This window comes from Gobius niger, assembly GCF_951799975.1.
Source record: "Gobius niger genome assembly, chromosome: 5".
Classification (NCBI taxonomy): domain Eukaryota; kingdom Metazoa; phylum Chordata; class Actinopteri; order Gobiiformes; family Gobiidae; genus Gobius; species Gobius niger.
Window position 1 is genome coordinate 14,542,515 of NC_136856.1, and position 19,866 is coordinate 14,562,380.

Below are 19,866 nucleotides of genomic sequence, written 5' to 3' on the forward strand. Positions count from 1 at the left end.
AAAACATGTGTACTGTCAAAGACGTTACTTTAAACTAAAAGCAGCACAAAGTTACAATTTCAGCACCATGGACAGCGCACATGGATTTTGGTAATTAACCTCATTAAAACACAACAATAGAGACACCCAATCAACCACCAATATTTATATGAATGAATAAATGCAAATGAAAGTCAATACAAAGCCATTCCTCAGTCTCTATCTATGTCAATACTGACTGAGGGTCAGTATAAACTGAGTAACTTACCTAACAAGGAAGTCTTATGGAACTATTAAAATGCAATTCCTACCTTCTCTGTATTTGGTAAAGTCTGAGTCCTGGTAAAAGTGTCTCCTCCGTTTATACTGATCAGTTCCGCATCTACAGGAGGAAACGGTGCGGGGAAAACCACTACGTCACTCTTGAGCGTGTCTGAGCTGAAGCACACGTCATACTGCTGAGTGGATTTGGAGTAGGACCAGCTCCCGTCAGGGTGGGTGGTGATCATGGGGGCGCTGTACCTGCTGAAAGAGCTCTCTGTCCTGTGACATCTGACTGCTATTAACGTGATGAGGCTGAGCAGAAAGATGACTGACACCGCCACAATGGCGATGAGCAGGTACAGGTTTAGATCCGAGAAGCTGTCCTCCTTTATGGGCACATGTCTGAACTGAGTCTGGATGTCCGCTGTGCTCTCCACCACCACTACATCAATAGACACAGTGGCAGAGAGGGAGGGCTCTCCGTTATCACACACCAGCACCACCACGGGGTGAGTTTTCAGGTCATTGTCACTCATCCTCCTCTTGGTGCGGACCTCTCCGGTGCTGGTCCCGATGCGGAACAGGTTGTTCCCTTTGGGCTCAGAGAGGTGATAAGAAAGCAGCGCGTTGTAGCCAGAGTCTGCGTCTACAGCCCTGATCTTTGCCACAAAGTAGCCCGCTTCAGCGGAATAGGGGATGCTCTCACTGTTAACGGAGCCGTGCTCAGAATAGGGCGCCAGGATTGTGGGGCTATTGTCATTTTCATCCAGAATAAACACGTTCACAGTCACGTTGCTGCTGAGCGGAGGGACACCAGAGTCTGTGGCCTGGACCTTAAACTGAATCGTTTTCAGCTCCTCAAAGTTAAAAGACTGTAGCGTCACTATGTCTCCTGTCTCTTGGTTTATATTCACTACTGAGGACATGGGGATAGTCTTCTGTTCGTAATTTAACAAACTATATGATATTTTTGCGTTTTCCGTTGAATCTAAATCTGAACACGTGAGCGTGTGAATTCGAGTCCCGATCTGACTGTTTTCTTTTACATAAATGTTTATCAGAGGCTCGTGAAAGCGCGGCGGGTTGTCATTAACATCTGCAACTTTGACGCGAATAACACTGGTACTGGACAGTGAAGGCGTCCCTTCATCTGCGGCTGTAAGAGATATATTATACTCAGATACAGTCTCTCTATCCAGGGGACCACCAACTAACAAAGAATAATAGTTTTTATAGTTACGTTTCAATTGAAATGGAGCCGCGCCAGCAATTTTGCATTCAGTCATTCCGTTTTTCCCTCCATCTCTGTCAGTAATAGTAATCATAGCCACGGCCGTGCCTATTTCTGCATCTTCCTTTACGGGACTCATCATTGAAGTCACTGAGATTTGTGGAGCATTGTCATTAACATCAGCAACTTCAACTAAAACCTTCCCGTGGGCAAGGCGCGGCGGTGTGCCTTTGTCTCGCACCTGAATGCGGATCTCATAAGCTTGGTTCTCCTCAAAATCAATGTCTCCTGTCACCGTAATGTCACCCGTGTTTGCATCAATAGAAAACTTCCCATCGGGGTTGAAACGCCCTCTTTCTGCAAACGAATACACAAGCTGCCCATTAACGCCCTCGTCTAAATCAGTGGCTGTCACCGTTAACAAGGTCGTGCCAACCATTGCATTTTCAACGACCTGAGCTTTGTACAGACTTTTACTGAATAAAGGTGAGTTGTCGTTCACGTCTAAAACATTAACCTTTAACTGCACTGTCCCAGTTTTAGCCGGCTTGCCCCCGTCTATCGCTGTCAAAGTGAGCTCGATCACGGACTGCTTTTCCCTATCCAGTGCCTTCTGCAACACGAGCTCTGCAGTAACGCTTTGGTCTCCGGCATTTTGTAAATCAAGGGAGAAATATTCGTTTGGGCTTAATTTATACGTCTTTACTGAATTACTGCCTTCATCTGCGTCATGGGCGATAGGCAATGGATGCTTTTCGCCAACATATGAGTTTTCGGACATATCTAATGAGTATATTTTCTCCATAAAATTGGGAGCATTGTCGTTAATGTCAACAACAACTACCTCAATTCTGTGCAAACCATGCGGGTTATTTATAATCGCCTCTACATTCAAAACGCACTTCGCTGCACTGGGACAAAGCTCCTCTCGGTCTATTCTTTCGCTAACAAAAAGGAGTCCACTTTTCTTGTTTACATCCAGATAGCCCTTGTTCTGAGCAGAGACGATGTGAAGACCCATGATGTCTAATTGCCGCAAACTCAAATTTAAATCCTTTGTGATATTTCCAACCGTGGTCCCTTTCGGCACTTCCTCTGAAACGGAGTAGGAAATATGTGCAGCAGAGCCTTTCCAGAGACAAAGCAGAGTCACGCAAAGCGTCCAAACGTGAAGCCATTGTTTTAAATCCGCCATTGTGAGGAAAAAGATTGCAATCCACGTTGTGTATCCTGTGTATGCTGATGAGAGAAATACGCCTGTTTTAGTTTCCCATTTCAGATGGTCAGTGAAGCAAAGGCGTTGAGTTGACCGTACGCGGTTTCACAAAGAAGAACAACCAGATTATGACGTTCAAGAAAAGGATGGAAAACCAAGGCGGGGACAGAAACACGTCGACGTTCTTATTTGTTCCGGTCTCTTGCGACATCTAGTGTCATATAGTGTTATAACCAAGGACTTGGATAATGATGTGAATATATCAGAATACATGAATAAAATATAGTGCAACAGAGAGAAAATTATTATTATTATTATTATTATTATTATTATTATTATTATTATTATTATTATTATTATTATTATTATTATTATTATTATTATTATTGATCAAGTGAACGAAAAAAATATGATGTCCTATAAACACCTAAAAACATGTGTACTGTCAAAGACGTTACTTTAAACTAAAAGCAGCACAAAGTTACAATTTCAGCACCATGGACAGCGCACATGGATTTTGGTAATTAACCTCATTAAAACACAACAATAGAGACACCCAATCAACCACCAATATTTATATGAATGAATAAATGCAAATGAAAGTCAATACAAAGCCATTTCTCAGTCTCCATCTATGTCAATACTGACCGAGGGTCAGTATTAACTGAGAAACTTACCTAACAGAGAAGTCTAAAGGAACTATTAAAATATGATTCCTACCTTCTCTGTACTTGGTAAAGTCTGTGTCCTGGTAAAAGTATCTCCTCCGTTTATACTGATCAGTTCCGCATCTACAGGAGGAAACGGGGCGGGGAAAACCACTACGTCACTCTTGAGCGTGTCTGAGCTGAAGCACACGTCATACTGCTGAGTGGATTTGGAGTAGGACCAGCTCCCGTCAGGGTGGGTGGTGATCATGGGGGCGCTGTACCTGCTGAAAGAGCTCTCTGTCCTGTGACATCTGACTGCTATTAACGTGATGAGGCTGAGCAGAAAGATGACTGACACCGCCACAATGGCGATTAGCAGGTACAGGTTTAAATCCGAGAAGATGTCCTCCTTTATGGGCACATGTCTGAACTGAGTCTGGATGTCCGCTGTGCTCTCCACCACCACTACATCAATAGACACAGTGGCAGACAGGGAGGGCTCTCCGTTATCACACACCAGCACCACCACGGGGTGAGTTTTCAGGTCATTGTCACTCATCCTCCTCTTGGTCCGGACCTCTCCGGTGCTGGTCCCGATCCGGAACAGGTTGTTCCCTTTGGGCTCAGAGAGGTGATAAGAAAGCAGCGCGTTGTAGCCAGAGTCTGCGTCCACAGCCCTGATCTTTGCCACAAAGTAGCCCGCTTCAGCCGAATAGGGGATGCTCTCACTGTTAACGGAGCCGTGCTCAGAATAGGGTGCCAGGATTGTGGGGCTATTGTCATTTTCATCCAGAATAAACACGTTCACAGTCACGTTGCTGCTGAGCGGAGGGACACCAGAGTCTGTGGCCTGGACTTTGAACTGAATCGTTTTCAGCTCCTCAAAGTTAAAAGACTGTAGAGTCACTATGTCTCCAGTCTCTTGGTTAATATTCACCATTGTGGACAGGTGCACAGAGTCACCTGGACTTTTTAGGAGTGAGTAAGTCACGTGAGCGTTTTGATCTACATCAGCGTCAGCTGCTGTGACTGTTTTCATGACTGCGCCAACTGCACTGTTTTCCTTCACATAGACATTTATTAGACTTTCTGTGAACACGGGGCTGTTGTCATTCACGTCAGACACGTGCACAGTTACAAGGCTCGTGCTGGACAGAGGTGGACTGCCTTCATCAACAGCAGTAATGCTCACATTATACTGAGCTGCGCTTTCTCTGTCTAAAGCTCCGTCCACCACCAGAGAATAGTAATTCTTGTAATTGGGCTCAAGTTTAAAAGGAACATTATTATTGATCCGACACTGAACCTGGCCGTTTTTACCTCCGTCTTTGTCAGAGACTGAAACCAGCGCAATGGCGGTGCCTATAGGCGCGTCTTCTTTGACCGTGTTCAGCAGAGACGTCACAGAGATTTCAGGCGCGTTGTCATTTACATCTAAAATTTCAATCAATAATTTTGCGTGTGAGCTCATTGGAGATGTGGCACCATCACGGGCCTGGATTCTAATCTCAAAAGCAGAGTTTTCTTCAAAATTTATGTTTTTAATATTCGTTACAATTCCTGTTTTGCCATCAATTGCAAATATATCCGTGCGCTTGTTCTGTTCTATGTCTATGAATGAAAATTCTATTTTTCCGTTTGATCCCTCATCTAAATCCGTAGCATTTACCGTGATGATGGATGTGCCTATTTTAACATTTTCCACAACCGAAGCTTTATACAAGCTTTGACTGAACACAGGAGCATTGTCGTTAACATCTAAAACATTAATTATGATGGCCGTGGTTCCTGATTTAGCGGGTGTTCCTCCGTCAATAGCAGTTAAAGTCAGTCTGATCATGGACTGTTTCTCTCTGTCTAAAATTTTCTGGAGTATTAGCTCTGTTGTTGCAGCAGCTCCTTGATGTGTAGCAAGAGAAAAATGTCCATTTTGACTGAGCCTGTAGCTGTGAACGCTGTTCTTGCCCACGTCTGCGTCATAGGCTAGCTTTAAAGGAAATCTGGCCCCAGGGAGTGTACTTTCTGTAATATTTATTATTTGTGATTTACTGACAAAAGAAGGCGCGTTGTCATTAACGTCTAAGATTATAACCTCAATCCTATAGAGTTTGAGTGGATTATTAATAACAGCCTCAACGTTGAGAGAGCATTTTGGCTCGTCACTGCAGAGCTCTTCTCGGTCTATTCTTTCGTTAACCTGCAGGACGCCGGTCTTAAGATTTACCTCGAAATATTTCCGGTTTTGTCCAGATACAATCAGAAAGTTACGAGATGTCAACTCCGGTACGTTTAGAGTCAGATCTTTGGCAATATTTCCAACAGAAGTCCCGATGTTCACCTCCTCAGAAACAGTGTAGGAGAGCTGCCCAAAAACCGATGTCCAGTAACAATCCAACAACACGATCCAGAGATAAATCCTCACAGAGCTCGCTGCGCCCAAAACGTACATTATTCCACCAGAAAGGACATCCGTCCACAAAGAAACAATCTAAACACAGAGATGCACGAGAATCTCAGCGCATTTTCTAAAATGAAGCCGGTCTTTGTTGCCCGACCTCCCTTTGTAAGAAGCACAGCGTCATCACTTAAACCTGGGACGAGCCAAACCTCCACGAGAACTCATAGACTCTAGTGTCCTCGTGTGGACATTGGTCTCAACTACACATTGGTAAAACCTATTAATAAAATGGATTAGCATGCATGCAAACTTTAAGTATTAGTATCAAAACACTCAGAAGGAACGAACCGCTTTAAAACAGTCATCAATAATACTGTGCATCGGCTTAACAACAGATCAAAGCGATTTCAGGACCAGGAATAGCGACACTAATTCCCACGCAACAATCTAAGAAAATAATGTGATGCAGTCTAACTTACTGTAGTCTATCATCTATCATTTTCAAATATGTGTGTGTTGGTTGTGTTCAAGTGTTCATTTTATTTTCATCTTCTTTTCTCCCGTTTTAGATTTCGTTTTGAGTTTTAACTACGAGAAACACAGCTCTTCAATGCAACAACCCAATGAAAAAGTAAAGCATTGTGAATACAAATCTGCAAATACAAATAGCGGTATTTATTAACTGGTGCCATATTGTTTCACTGGCAAACATTAACAAATTTAATATTATGTTCACATCCTTACCTTGTCTGTATTTGGTAAAGTCTGTGTCCTGGTAAAAGTGTCTCCTCCGTTTATACTGATCAGTTCCGCATCTACAGGAGGAAACGGTGCGGGGAAAACCACTACGTCACTCTTGAGCGTGTCTGAGCTGAAGCACACGTCATACTGCTGAGTGGATTTGGAGTAGGACCAGCTCCCGTCAGGGTGGGTGGTGATCATGGGGGCGCTGTACCTGCTGAAAGAGCTCTCTGTCCTGTGACATCTGACTGCTATTAACGTGATGAGGCTGAGCAGAAAGATGACTGACACCGCCACGATGGCGATTAGCAGGTACAGGTTTAGATCCGAGAAGCTGTCCTCCTTTATGGGCACATGTCTGAACTGAGTCTGGATGTCCGCTGTGCTCTCCACCACCACTACATCAATAGACACAGTGGCAGACAGGGAGGGCTCTCCGTTATCACACACCAGCACCACCACGGGGTGAGTTTTCAGGTCATTGTCACTCATCCTCCTCTTGGTGCGGACCTCTCCGGTGCTGGTCCCGATGCGAAACAGGTTGTTCCCTTTGGGCTCAGAGAGGTGATAAGAAAGCAGCGCGTTGTAGCCAGAGTCTGCGTCTACAGCCCTGATCTTTGCCACAAAGTAGCCCGCTTCAGCGGAATAGGGGATGCTCTCACTGTTAACGGAGCCGTGCTCAGAATAGGGCGCCAGGATTGTGGGGCTATTGTCATTTTCATCCAGAATCAACACGTTCACAGTCACGTTGCTGCTGAGCGGAGGGACACCAGAGTCTGTGGCCTGGACTTTAAACTGAAACGTTTTCAGCTCCTCAAAGTTAAAAGACTGTAGAGTTACTATGTCTCCTGTCTCTTGGTTGATATTCACCATTGTGGACAGGTGCACAGAGTCACCTGGGCTTTTTAGGAGTGAGTAAGTCACGTGACCGTTTTGATCTACGTCAGCGTCAGCTGCTGTGACTGTTTTCATGACTGCGCCAACTGCACTGTTCTCCTTCACATAGACATTTATTTGACTTTCTGTGAACACGGGGCTGTTGTCATTCACGTCAGACACGTGCACAGTTACAAGGCTCGTGCTGGACAGAGGTGGACTGCCTTCATCAACAGCAGTAATGCTCACATTATACTGAGCCGCGTTTTCTCTGTCTAAAGCTCCGTCCACCACCAGAGAATAGTAATTCTTGTAATTGGGCTCAAGTTTAAAGGGAACATTATTATTGATCCGACACTGAACCTGGCCGTTTTTACCTCCGTCTTTGTCAGAGACTGAAACCAGCGCGATGGCGGTGCCTATAAGCGCGTCTTCTTTGACCGTGTTCAGCAGAGACGTCACAGAGATTTCAGGCGCGTTGTCATTTACATCTAAAACTTCAATCAATAATTTTGCGTGTGAGCTCATTGGAGATGTGGCTCCATCACGGGCCAGCACTCTAATCTCAAATGCACTATTTTCTTCAAAGTCAATTTTAATTTTTGTTTGTACGGTTCCAGTTATTGAATCAATGTCAAATATCTCTGCGTGTTTTCCTCTATCTAACTTACTAAGCGAATAAAACACCTCTCCATTTTTACCTGAGTCTAAATCTGTGGCATTGACTGTAATGACAGATGTACCAATCGGTGCGTTTTCGTTTAGTGTGGCCTTATACAGGCGTTGGCTGAAAACAGGGGCGTTATCATTGTTGTCCAACACATTAATTACTATGGCCATTGTGCCGGATTTAGCTGGTGTTCCTCCATCAATAGCGGTAAGTGTTAGTCTGATCATGGACTGTTTTTCCCTGTCTAAAACCTTCTGAAGCGCTAATTCCGGAGCCACACTTTCTCCTTTCTGAAAAACAAGTGTGAAGTACTCATTCTGTTCCAATTTATAGGAATTTACTGCATTTTTTCCAACGTCTGCGTCATATGCAGTCTGCAACAGAAATTTCGTACCGGGTGCTGTGATTTCAGTGACCTCAATGTTCTGTGATGAGCTCAAAAAAGATGGCGCATTATCATTGACATCTAAAATTGTAACCTCGACCCTGTAAAGCTTCACGGGGTTATTAATCACGGCCTCTACATTGAGCGAACATTTTGAGTCATCACCGCAGAGCTCCTCTCGGTCTATTCTTTCGTTAACATGCAGGAAACCAGTCCCCAGATTTATGTCGAAGAATTTTCTTTTAGCTGTTGAAACAATCTGAAAATTGCGCGACTGCAATTCCGGTAAGTTTAGATTAAGATCTTTTGCAATATTCCCCACAAATGTCCCGACGTTCACCTCCTCTGAGACAGTGTAGGAGAGCTGCCCGTAGACCGATGTCCAGTAACAATCCAACAACACGATCCAGAAGTAAATCCTCACAGAGCTCGATACGCCCAAGAAACTCATTATTCCACCTCGCATAACGCACACAGCACCGTCAAAACACTGTTGTCCTCAAACAAATGTCCAGGATCAAAGCGCCCAAAACGAAAACACAATCATTTTAAGACACAATCTGGAAAGCCTGATATGTCGTCCGACCCGTCTTTCAAACAAAGCAAAGAGAAAGATCCCTTATATCTGGGCGGAGCGCTACACCCCTGAATAAAGTGGTGGTCTGGTCTGACCTCTTGTGGACATATACTTAGACTGCGCTCGAAAAGCGAGTAAAAAGGAATCAACTTGAATGTTTTTGATAATTTATTTTTAGATGTATTTAATCGTTTCGAGCGCTATATTTTATTAAACTATAGCTCATTTCTGTTTTGACCAAATTAACAAACACACTTGCTCATTGGTTTGCATAATTCGCCATGGGTAGCCGGGGCGTTATAGTAATGCAAACCTTCTCAAGAAAAATTCTGTACGAAGGGGGAACAAATCAGGATCGTGTCTGAAATATTTCCCCACACTGGAAGCCATGGACATTAATAAACTGTAGACTGGTTTTGCCAAAATGTTCAACAATTTTATTTTATTTTATTTATTATTTTTGTTTTTTTGTTTTTTTGTGTACGCTCAGCTGTAGTACGTCTTCGTGTGTGTCAGATTAATGGGTTTGTATCAACTTAATTTTTCCTGCAAAATAAAAGAAGCACATTTGTATTTTTGTATCTGTGAGATCAATAATAGGACGTAAATGTATAATATTCTGGCATAAATAAAGAGTATTCTGCAACTACTATCAGCAACTGAAGCTATCTCATTGAATTCAGCACCATGGACAGTACGTTGAAAAAATATTGAGGAAAAGGTAGTCTCAAGACAAAAAGCCTCTTGTAATAACAGTATTTGTGTCAAATGACATGTTTGTGCTCGTTTCTTTCACGTGATGGAAACTTAAAGATACATAAAATAACTCCTTACCTTCTCTGTATTTGGCAAAGTCTGTGTCCTGGTAAAAGTGTCTCCTCCGTTTATACTGATCAGTTCCGCATCTACAGGAGGAAACGGGGCGGGGAAAACCACTACGTCACTCTTGAGCGTGTCTGAGCTGAAGCACACGTCATACTGCTGAGTGGATTTGGAGTAGGACCAGCTCCCGTCAGGGTGGGTGGTGATCATGGGGGCGCTGTACCTGCTGAAAGAGCTCTCTGTCCTGTGACATCTGACTGCTATTAACGTGATGAGGCTGAGCAGAAAGATGACTGACACCGCCACAATGGCGATGAGCAGGTACAGGTTTAGATCCGAGAAGCTGTCCTCCTTTATGGGCACATGTCTGAACTGAGTCTGGATGTCCGCTGTGCTCTCCACCACCACTACATCAATAGACACAGTGGCAGACAGGGAGGGCTCTCCGTTATCACACACCAGCACCACCACGGGGTGAGTTTTCAGGTCATTGTCACTCATCCTCCTCTTGGTGCGGACCTCTCCGGTGCTGGTCCCGATGCGGAACAGGTTGTTCCCTTTGGGCTCAGAGAGGTGATAAGAAAGCAGCGCGTTGTAGCCAGAGTCTGCGTCTACAGCCCTAATCTTTGCCACAAAGTAGCCCGCTTCAGCGGAATAGGGGATGCTCTCACTGTTAACGGAGCCGTGCTCAGAATAGGGCGCCAGGATCGTGGGGCTATTGTCATTTTCATCCAGAATAAACACGTTCACAGTCACGTTGCTGCTGAGAGGAGGGACACCAGAGTCTGTGGCCTGGACCTTAAACTGAATCGTTTTTAGCTCCTCAAAGTTAAAAGACTGTAGAGTCACTATGTCTCCTGTCTCGGAGTTCACATTAATCATTGAAGCTAGGTGATATACTTTTTCATTGCTCTCTAATAAGGAGTATTGTATCCGACTGTTGGAGTTTAAATCATTATCACTTGCACTAAGTGACTTCAGCACTGACCCTACTTTCCCGTTCTCCTTTACATAGACATTTACTGTCTCTTCTGCAAAGACAGGTGCATTGTCGTTTACATCAGAAACAATAACTGTAAACGCACTGATGTTTGACAAACTCGGGTTTCCTTCATCTGTAGCCAGAATCGTAATATTAAACCGAGACACCTCTTCTCTGTCCAGTTTTCCATCAGTCACTAATGAATAATAGTTTTTGTAGTTCGTCTCCAATTTAAACGGGACATTGTTCATAATCTTACACTTTACATCACCGTTTTTGCCGCTGTCTCTGTCTGATACTGACACCAGGGCCACGGCTGTGCCAACGCTCACGTCCTCTCTCACGGTACTGCTTATCGACGTCACCGTAATCTCGGGAGCGTTGTCATTCACGTCAATCACCTCCACGAGCACTTTACTGTGAGCGGACATTGGGGGCTGGCCTTTGTCTCTCGCCTCGGCCCTAATCTCAAAGGCTTTCCTCTCCTCGTAGTCTATTTTACCTTTGACTGAAATAGCGCCCGTCTCTGGGTCTATTTGGAAAACATCTAAAATATGGTCCTGGTCTTTACTTCGCAGAGAATATCTTATCTCACCGTTTGTTCCTTCGTCAGCATCGGTGGCATTTAATTGTATAATGACAGAGCCACTAGGAACATTTTCAATGACTGTGACTTTGTAGAGAGTGTTGCTGAAAACGGGCGCATTATCATTAATATCTAAAATATTAACTTCCATCTCTGAGGTCCCAGATTTGGAAGGCGACCCTCCATCAATCGCAGTCAAGATTAGTTTTATGGTTGGCCTTTTCTCTCGATCTAAACCCTTTTGCAACACTAACTCCGGAGATAAACTATCCCCCCGTTTATTAGTTGTAAGGGCAAAATGGTCATTCGGGCTCAGCTTGTAGGCGCTTAAGCCGTTCTTGCCCACATCCGGGTCACTGGCCTCAGACAACGCGAACCTAAATCCGGGGAGCGTGTTTTCTGCGATCTCCAAAACCTGAGATTTGGCGTTAAAAGATGGCGAATTATCATTAATGTCTTTGATTTCCACCTCGAGTCGGTACAGTTTCAGAGGGTTGTTCAGCACAGCCTCCACATTGATGGCGCATTTGCTCTCGTCTGCGCACAGCTCCTCGCGGTCTATTCTCTCTCTCACGTAGAGAAATCCAGTCTTATGATTCACGTCGAAATATCTCCTGTTCGATCCCTCTACCATCTGAAAAGAACGCGTCTCCAGATCCTGCACACTTAAGTTTAGGTCCTTTGCTAGATTTCCTACATTGGTGCCCACGCTCACCTCCTCATGGACGGAGTAGGACAACTGGCCACGCACCGAGCCCGACTGACAATCCAACAAAATGAGCACAAACAGGAACGCAGGGAGGTCCTTACGCAGTAAAAACATCCTTCCAAAAGGCACAAATCCACAAAAGCGTGTGAGAAGAAACGGAAAATCTGGGGAGCGCATTTCCAAACACTATCTATAGTTATCCAGCAAACGTATTGTGTCGTGCCCCATCCCCATCTAGCCCAGAGCTTCTTTTGTGTATAAATGTGCAGTCCTACAGTTTTGTTCTTGGGGAGGGGACCAACCTCTGCGGGACATGGTCTGCAGCGTCACCATGTGGTACTTGTGTAGAATTATCAACTAAAATAAAATACGACATTGTTGTTGTGTTTAAGTGCACTGTAAGTGTAGAATAAATGTGGGTTTCTGCCAGTGGTTATAACTGAAAAAGTAAAGACAGAATACGATAAAATAACACTAATTATAATAATGGTCAGTTTTGAGACAGGATGAAAAAAAAACTGTATTTTTCGAATAAAAAAAGAAAAGAAAATTAGAGTAATGTTGAACTTGTAACATAATAATGCAACTGCTCAAACTAACCTAAATTAAATTAAATTGTATGTGAAGAAAATCCATCATGCATTTTGATTTCGTTAGTTATTTTAAGACACAACAGAAAATGGAAGAAAAATGCACCAAAAAAATGTCAGATAAACTATATCCCTCATTTTAAATAGTTTTTGGTTTTACCTATTATTGTCACTTTCAGTAAAATTGTGTTTTGAAAAAAATGTTTGCATTATCAGACTCCTGTTATTTTTATTTGTTAAAGTTTCTATTTTGTTGTGTTTTCGTCTTGTATACAATTCAAACTTTAGCTCGCAAGTATAGAACATAACTTATCAATTCTGCATCTCCACAGCTTCTAGTGTCTGCAGCATTGAAAAGAAAACATCAGTAAATGATGTATTGACTAATAAAGGCAAAAGTATATAATGTAAGATGAATAAGTACCTTTAATATGACAACATGAGAAGGCCCGTCAGCACCACGGACAGCGCACAGTAGCAGTTTAAACATGCAAACTGTGTGAATCATATATCATCATCAAATACCAATATTTGAAAGCCTGGTCCATCTGTCTTACCACAATACAACTCAATAGCTTGATACATCTAGAACTCTATCAGTGTAGGCATGACATTAGAATTGTAAACCTACGAGCCAGTTAAAAGGGGAAGTTGAGGACTCCCTTGAAAATGAGTTGAAGCACATCTCAAGAGGTTATTCCTTTAAATAAATAAAAGTCAATGAAATAATTGAAAGCCTACCTTCTCTGTACTTGGTAAAGTCTGTGTCCTGGTAAAAGTGTCTCCTCCGTTTATACTGATCAGTTCCGCATCTACAGGAGGAAACGGGGCGGGGAAAACCACTACGTCACTCTTGAGCGTGTCTGAGCTGAAGCACACGTCATACTGCTGAGTGGATTTGGAGTAGGACCAGCTCCCGTCAGGGTGGGTGGTGATCATGGGGGCGCTGTACCTGCTGAAAGAGCTCTCTGTCCTGTGACATCTGACTGCGATTAACGTGATGAGGCTGAGCAGAAAGATGACTGACACCGCCACGATGGCGATTAGCAGGTACAGGTTTAAATCCGAGAAGCTGTCCTCCTTTATGGGCACATGTCTGAACTGAGTCTGGATGTCCGCTGTGCTCTCCACCACCACTACATCAATAGACACAGTGGCAGACAGGGAGGGCTCTCCGTTATCACACACCAGCACCACCACGGGGTGAGTTTTCAGGTCATTGTCACTCATCCTCCTCTTGGTGCGGACCTCTCCGGTGCTGGTCCCGATGCGGAACAGGTTGTTCCCTTTGGGCTCAGAGAGGTGATAAGAAAGCAGCGCGTTGTAGCCAGAGTCTGCGTCTACAGCCCTGATCTTTGCCACAAAGTAGCCCGCTTCAGCGGAATATGGGATGCTCTCACTGTTAACGGAGCCGTGCTCAGAATAGGGTGCCAGGATTGTGGGGCTATTGTCATTTTCATCCAGAATCAACACGTTCACAGTCACGTTACTGCTGAGCGGAGGGACACCAGAGTCTGTGGCCTGGACTTTAAACTGAAACGTTTTCAGCTCCTCAAAGTTAAAAGACTGTAGCGTCACTATGTCTCCAGTCTCTTGGTTAATATTCACCATTGTGGACAGGTGCACAGAGTCACCTGGGCTTTTTAGGAGTGAGTAAGTCATGTGGCCGTTTTGATCTACGTCAGCGTCAGCTGCTGTGACTGTTTTCATGACTGCGCCAACTGCACTGTTCTCCTTCACATAGACATTTATTAGACTTTCTGTGAACACGGGGCGGTTGTCATTCACGTCTGACACGTGCACAGCTATAAGGCTCGTGCTGGACAGAGGTGGACTGCCTTCATCAACAGCAGTAATGCTCACATTATACTGAGCCGCGCTTTCTCTGTCTAAAGCTCCGTCCACCACCAGAGAATAGTAATTCTTGTAATTGGGCTCAAGTTTAAAGGGCACATTATTTTTGATCTGACACTGAACCTGACCGTTTTTACCTCCGTCTCTGTCAGAGACTGAAACCAGCGCAATGGCGGTGCCTATAGGCGCGTCTTCTCTGACCGTGTTCAGCAGAGACGTCACAGAGATTTCAGGCGCGTTGTCATTTACATCTAAAACTTCTATCAATAATTTTGCGTGAGACGTCAGTGGAGATGTGGCTCCATCACTTGCTTGGACTCTGATTTCAAACGCGGTGTTTTCTTCAAAGTCAATATTCATTTTATTTGTGACTGTTCCGGTTTTCTCGTCAATATCAAACATGTCGTTTTGTTTTCCTCGTCCTGCTTTACTTAACGCATAAAACACCTCTCCGTTTTGACCTGCGTCTAAATCTGTAGCATTTAAAGTAATGATGGACGTTCCTATTTTAACATTTTCATGCAATGAGACTTTATACAGGTTTTGGGTAAAAATAGGAGCATTGTCGTTCGCGTCCAGCACGTTGACTATAATTTCCATTGTTCCTGACTTTGCGGGTGTCCCTCCATCTATAGCAGTGAGTGTTAGTGTGATTACTGACTGTTTTTCTCTGTCTAGAGCTTTCTGCAGCATTAATTCTGGAGTGACGCTGTCTCCTTTTTGCAAAACAAGAGCAAAGTATTCATTTTGGTTTAGTTTGTATGAATTGACTGCATTTTTACCAACGTCTGCGTCTTCAGCAGGTTGAAGGGGATATTTTGTTCCTGATGCTGTGCTTTCAGTTACATCAATTTTTTCAACCAAAGTCTGAAATGACGGTGCATTATCATTTACGTCTAAGATTGTGACTTCCATCCTATAGAGCTTCACTGGGTTACTAATAACGGCCTCCACATTGAGAGAACACTTTGGCTCGTCACCGCAGAGCTCCTCTCGGTCTATTCTTTCGTTAACGGACAGGACGCCAGTTTTACGATTAATCTCAAAATATTTCCGTTTCTGTCCAGAGACAATCTGAAAATTACGCGATTGCATTTCGGGAATGCTTAGAGTTAGATCTTTTGCAATATTCCCCACAAATGTCCCGACGTTCACCTCCTCGGAAACAGTGTAGGAGAGCTGCCCAAAAGCCGATGTCCAGTAACAATCCAACAACACGATCCAGAGATAAATCCTCACGGAGCTCGATGCGCCAAAGGAACACATTATTCCACCACACATAGAGCGCACAACAATGTCAAAAAACACTGTCTTCAAACATACATCCAGGAGGGAAGCATCAAACGCAAACCAACGAACATATTAAGAAAAACTGTAAAGCCTCTTTGTCGTCCAACGCGTCCTTTTGACAAAGCAAAAAGACGGTTTCATCCCTTCATTCTGGGCGGAGCGCTCCACCCCTTAACAAAGTGATGGTCTCTACTGACCTCGTGTGGACATGAAGCTAAATTGCGAAAATGTATGAACTCAGGCAGGTGAAACCTGAGGAATAAACCTGAATGATGTGTATTCGTATACAGCACGTCTTTGATCTCTAGTTATTTCAGTCAACAGTAATGCAGAAAACAACTCTGAATGTTCTGTTACTGTGTAAAGCATCTTCCACACATTTAAATTATACCAACACAGCAAAAAAATAGTTAGGCCAAAAATATTTTACCTCCATTATTTTCACCATTGCGAAAAAATATTAGTCAAACGAAATTCATGCTAAATTTCTGCAACATGGTTCAAAGAACTTCAGTTGACCAAGCTTGTCTTTTTTTATTTTTTTATTTTAGTTTATTTGAGCAATTCAAAGTTCCCTGTTAGTAGTTGTAAGAGAAACACAATAATGCCCAAAAAGTAGTAGGCTGAAGAAAATAATGCCTGTTCATGCCAACGTCATCCAATGTATTTATACACTTTACGGCTGCCGTTATAAAAAGCTCATCACAGGGAGAACACTCATATTTTTCCAATGTTGTGACATGAACAATGAGTTTTGAGTCTAATCTGTCTGGAGGATTTCCCCATGTAAAATTTGTGGCATGTTTGTTACGATTGTGGATGCTTCCTTCATTTCCATTTCCCTGCATTTGAAACACTATTCTGTTAACTATAACTGGCAATTGTGTCTGTCAGCTTTACATAAAAAGGATTTAGCCCAACAAGTCTCAACTGAGACGAATGTATTCTACAATGGAAGCAGATACTGTGTGATTTCAGCACCATGGACAGCAGAGTAAACTTTTGAAAAACATAAGCCAAGCTCTGAAAATTATTGTAAAGAACTGATTTGATGATAAAAAACTTAAGGCGTTAATGTGTCCAGTAAAATGGTATTTTGTGAATTTCACATGAGGAAAAAAATAGACAGTGAGGGGGGGGAAAATCCTTACCTTCTCTGTACTTGGTAAAGTCTGTGTTCTGGTAAAAGTGTCTCCTCCGTTTATACTGATCAGTTCCGCATCTACAGGAGGAAACGGTGCGGGGAAAACCACTACGTCACTCTTGAGCGTGTCTGAGCTGAAGCACACGTCATACTGCTGAGTGGATTTGGAGTAGGACCAGCTCCCGTCAGGGTGGGTGGTGATCATGGGGGCGCTGTACCTGCTGAAAGAGCTCTCTGTCCTGTGACATCTGACTGCTATTAACGTGATGAGGCTGAGCAGAAAGATGACTGACACCGCCACGATGGCGATGAGCAGGTACAGGTTTAGATCCGAGAAGCTGTCCTCCTTTATGGGCACATGTCTGAACTGAGTCTGGATGTCCGCTGTGCTCTCCACCACCACTACATCAATAGACACAGTGGCAGACAGGGAGGGCTCTCCGTTATCACACACCAGCACCACCACGGGGTGAGTTTTCAGGTCATTGTCACTCATCCTCCTCTTGGTGCGGACCTCTCCGGTGCTGGTCCCGATGCGGAACAGGTTGTTCCCTTTGGGCTCAGAGAGGTGATAAGAAAGCAGCGCGTTGTAGCCAGAGTCTGCGTCTACAGCCCTGATCTTTGCCACAAAGTAGCCCGCTTCAGCGGAATAGGGGATGCTCTCACTGTTAACGGAGCCGTGCTCAGAATAGGGCGCCAGGATCGTGGGGCTATTGTCATTTTCATCCAGAATCAACACGTTCACAGTCACGTTGCTGCTGAGCGGAGGGACACCAGAGTCTGTGGCCTGGACCTTAAACTGAAACGTTTTCAGCTCCTCAAAGTTAAAAGACTGTAGAGTCACTATGTCTCCTGTCTCTTGGTTAATATTCACCATTGTGGACAGGTGCACAGAGTCACCTGGACTTTTTAGGAGTGAGTAAGTCACGTGACCGTTTTGATCTACGTCAGCGTCAGCTGCTGTGACTGTTTTCATGACTGCGCCAACTGCACTGTTCTCCTTCACATAGACATTTATTAGACTTTCTGTGAACACGGGGCTGTTGTCATTCACGTCAGACACGTGCACAGTTACAAGGCTCGTGCTGGACAGAGGTGGACTGCCTTCATCAACAGCAGTAATGCTCACATTATACTGAGCCGCGCTTTCTCTGTCTAAAGCTCCGTCCACCACCAGAGAATAGTAATTCTTGTAATTGGGCTCAAGTTTAAAGGGCACATTATTTTTGATCTGACACTGAACCTGACCGTTTTTACCTCCGTCTCTGTCAGAGACTGAAACCAGCGCAATGGCGGTGCCTGTAGGCGCGTCTTCTCTGACCGTGTTCAGCAGAGACGTCACAGAGATTTCAGGCGCGTTGTCATTTACATCTAAAACTTCAATCAATAATTTTGCGTGAGACGTCAGAGGAGTTGTTGCTTCATCACTCGCCTGGACTCTGATTTCAAACGCGGTGTTTTCTTCAAAGTCAATATTCATTTTATTTGTGACTGTTCCGGTTTTCTCGTCAATATCAAACATGTCGTTTTGTTTTCCTCGTCCTGCTTTACTTAACGCATAAAACACCTCTCCGTTTTGACCTGCGTCTAAATCTGTAGCATTTAAAGTAATGATGGACGTTCCTATTTTAACATTTTCATGCAATGAGACTTTATACAGGTTTTGCGTAAAAATAGGAGCATTGTCGTTCGCGTCCAGCACGTTGACTATGATTTCCATTGTTCCTGACTTTGCGGGTGTCCCTCCATCTATAGCAGTGAGTGTTAGTGTGATTACTGACTGTTTTTCTCTGTCTAGAGCTTTCTGCAGCATTAATTCTGGAGTGACGCTGTCTCCTTTTTGCACAACAAGAGCAAAGTATTCATTTTGGTTTAGTCTGTATGAATTTACTGCATTTTTACCAACGTCTGCGTCATCAGCAGGTTGAAGGGGATATTTTGTTCCTGATGCTGTGCTCTCGGATATTTCCATTTTTTCAACCAAAGTCTGAAATGACGGTGCATTATCATTTACGTCTAAGACTGTAACCTCCATCCTATAGAGCTTCACTGGGTTACTAATAACGGCCTCCACATTGAGAGAACACTTTGGCTCGTCACCGCAGAGCTCCTCTCGGTCTATTCTTTCGTTAACGGACAGGACGCCAGTTTTACGATTAATCTCAAAATATTTCCGTTTCTGTCCAGAGACAATCTGAAAATTACGCGATTGCATTTCGGGTATGCTTAGAGTTAGATCTTTTGCAATATTCCCCACAAATGTCCCGACGTTCACCTCCTCGGAAACAGTGTAGGAGAGCTGCCCAAAAGCCGATGTCCAGTAACAATCCAACAACACGATCCAGAGATAAATCCTCACGGAGCTCGATGCGCCAAAGGAACACATTATTCCACCACACATAGAGCGCACAACAATGTCAAAAAACACTGTCTTCAAACATAAATCCAGGATGAAAGTACCAAACGCAAACCAACGAACATATTAAGAAAAACTGTAAAGCCTCTTTGTCGTCCAACGCGTCCTTTATACAAAGCAAAAAGACGGTTTCATCCCTTCATTCTGGGCGGAGCGCTCCACCCCTTAACAAAGTGATGGTCTCTACTGACCTCGTGTGGACATGAAGCTAAATTGCCAAAATGTATGAACTCAGGCAGGTGAAACCTGAGGAATAAACCTGAATGATGTGTTTTTGTGTACAGCATGTCTTTGATCTCTAGTTATTTCAGTCAACAGTCATGCAGAAAACAGCTTTGAATAGTCTGTTACTGTGTAGAGCATCTTCCACACATTTAAATTATACCAACACAGCAAAAAATAGGTAGGTCAAAACATATTACCTCTATTAAATACACCACTACTAAATATTATCCGTTCAACTCCATTCATATTCAATTTCTGTAC

At 43.7% G+C, this 19,866-nt stretch overlaps 6 protein-coding genes across 11 annotated transcripts in view; all 6 read right to left on the reverse strand.

The window, feature by feature from the left end:
• Positions 1–19,866, reverse strand: part of LOC306963731 (protocadherin alpha-5-like) — a 95,666-nt gene that overhangs the window by 36,999 nt on the left and 38,801 nt on the right. Inside the window, exon 1 of one of the 6 annotated variants that reach the window (XM_079557412.1) lies at positions 13,418–15,841. The exons of the other annotated variants lie outside the window; for them this stretch is intronic. Within the exon in view, the coding sequence (XP_079413538.1) occupies positions 13,418–15,811 (2,394 nt within the window). The 5' untranslated portion in view covers positions 15,812–15,841. Of the gene's footprint in view, positions 1–13,417; positions 15,842–19,866 lie in introns of those variants that run through there. 6 annotated transcript variants of the gene reach the window in all.
• LOC306963752 (protocadherin alpha-8-like) lies at positions 232–2,904 on the reverse strand. Its single transcript, XM_079557446.1, has one exon. The coding sequence runs from the start codon at positions 2,667–2,669 to the stop codon at positions 273–275; it is 2,397 nt and encodes a 798-aa protein (XP_079413572.1). The 5' UTR covers positions 2,670–2,904; the 3' UTR covers positions 232–272.
• On the reverse strand, positions 3,352–6,055 carry LOC306963754 (protocadherin alpha-8-like). Its single transcript, XM_079557448.1, has one exon. The coding sequence runs from the start codon at positions 5,787–5,789 to the stop codon at positions 3,393–3,395; it is 2,397 nt and encodes a 798-aa protein (XP_079413574.1). The 5' UTR covers positions 5,790–6,055; the 3' UTR covers positions 3,352–3,392.
• On the reverse strand, positions 6,471–9,275 carry LOC306963746 (protocadherin alpha-3-like; the record flags this gene model as incomplete). Its single annotated transcript, XM_079557440.1, has 1 exon — positions 6,471–9,275. Exon 1 carries the CDS (start codon positions 8,874–8,876, stop codon positions 6,471–6,473), a length of 2,406 nt encoding a protein of 801 aa, XP_079413566.1. The 5' UTR covers positions 8,877–9,275.
• Positions 9,789–12,448, reverse strand: LOC306963740 (protocadherin alpha-3-like). The gene has a single exon (XM_079557434.1). The coding sequence runs from the start codon at positions 12,261–12,263 to the stop codon at positions 9,795–9,797; it is 2,469 nt and encodes an 822-aa protein (XP_079413560.1). The 5' UTR covers positions 12,264–12,448; the 3' UTR covers positions 9,789–9,794.
• LOC306963483 (protocadherin alpha-8-like) lies at positions 16,058–19,632 on the reverse strand (the record flags this gene model as incomplete). The annotated part of the gene is made up of 2 exons (XM_079557054.1): positions 16,948–19,632; positions 16,058–16,072 (listed from the first exon to the last, which is right to left on the reverse strand). The coding sequence occupies exons 1-2, from the start codon at positions 19,363–19,365 to the stop codon at positions 16,058–16,060; spliced, it is 2,433 nt and encodes an 810-aa protein (XP_079413180.1). The 5' UTR covers positions 19,366–19,632.

What these genes read in the sequence shown, in the direction of transcription:
- LOC306963740 (XM_079557434.1), bottom strand. Translation starts at nt 12,263, where the DNA reads ATGCGCTCCCCAGATTTTCCGTTTCTTCTCACACGCTTTTGTGGATTT.
- LOC306963752 (XM_079557446.1), bottom strand. Translation starts at nt 2,669, where the DNA reads ATGGCGGATTTAAAACAATGGCTTCACGTTTGGACGCTTTGCGTGACT.
- LOC306963754 (XM_079557448.1), bottom strand. Translation starts at nt 5,789, where the DNA reads ATGTACGTTTTGGGCGCAGCGAGCTCTGTGAGGATTTATCTCTGGATC.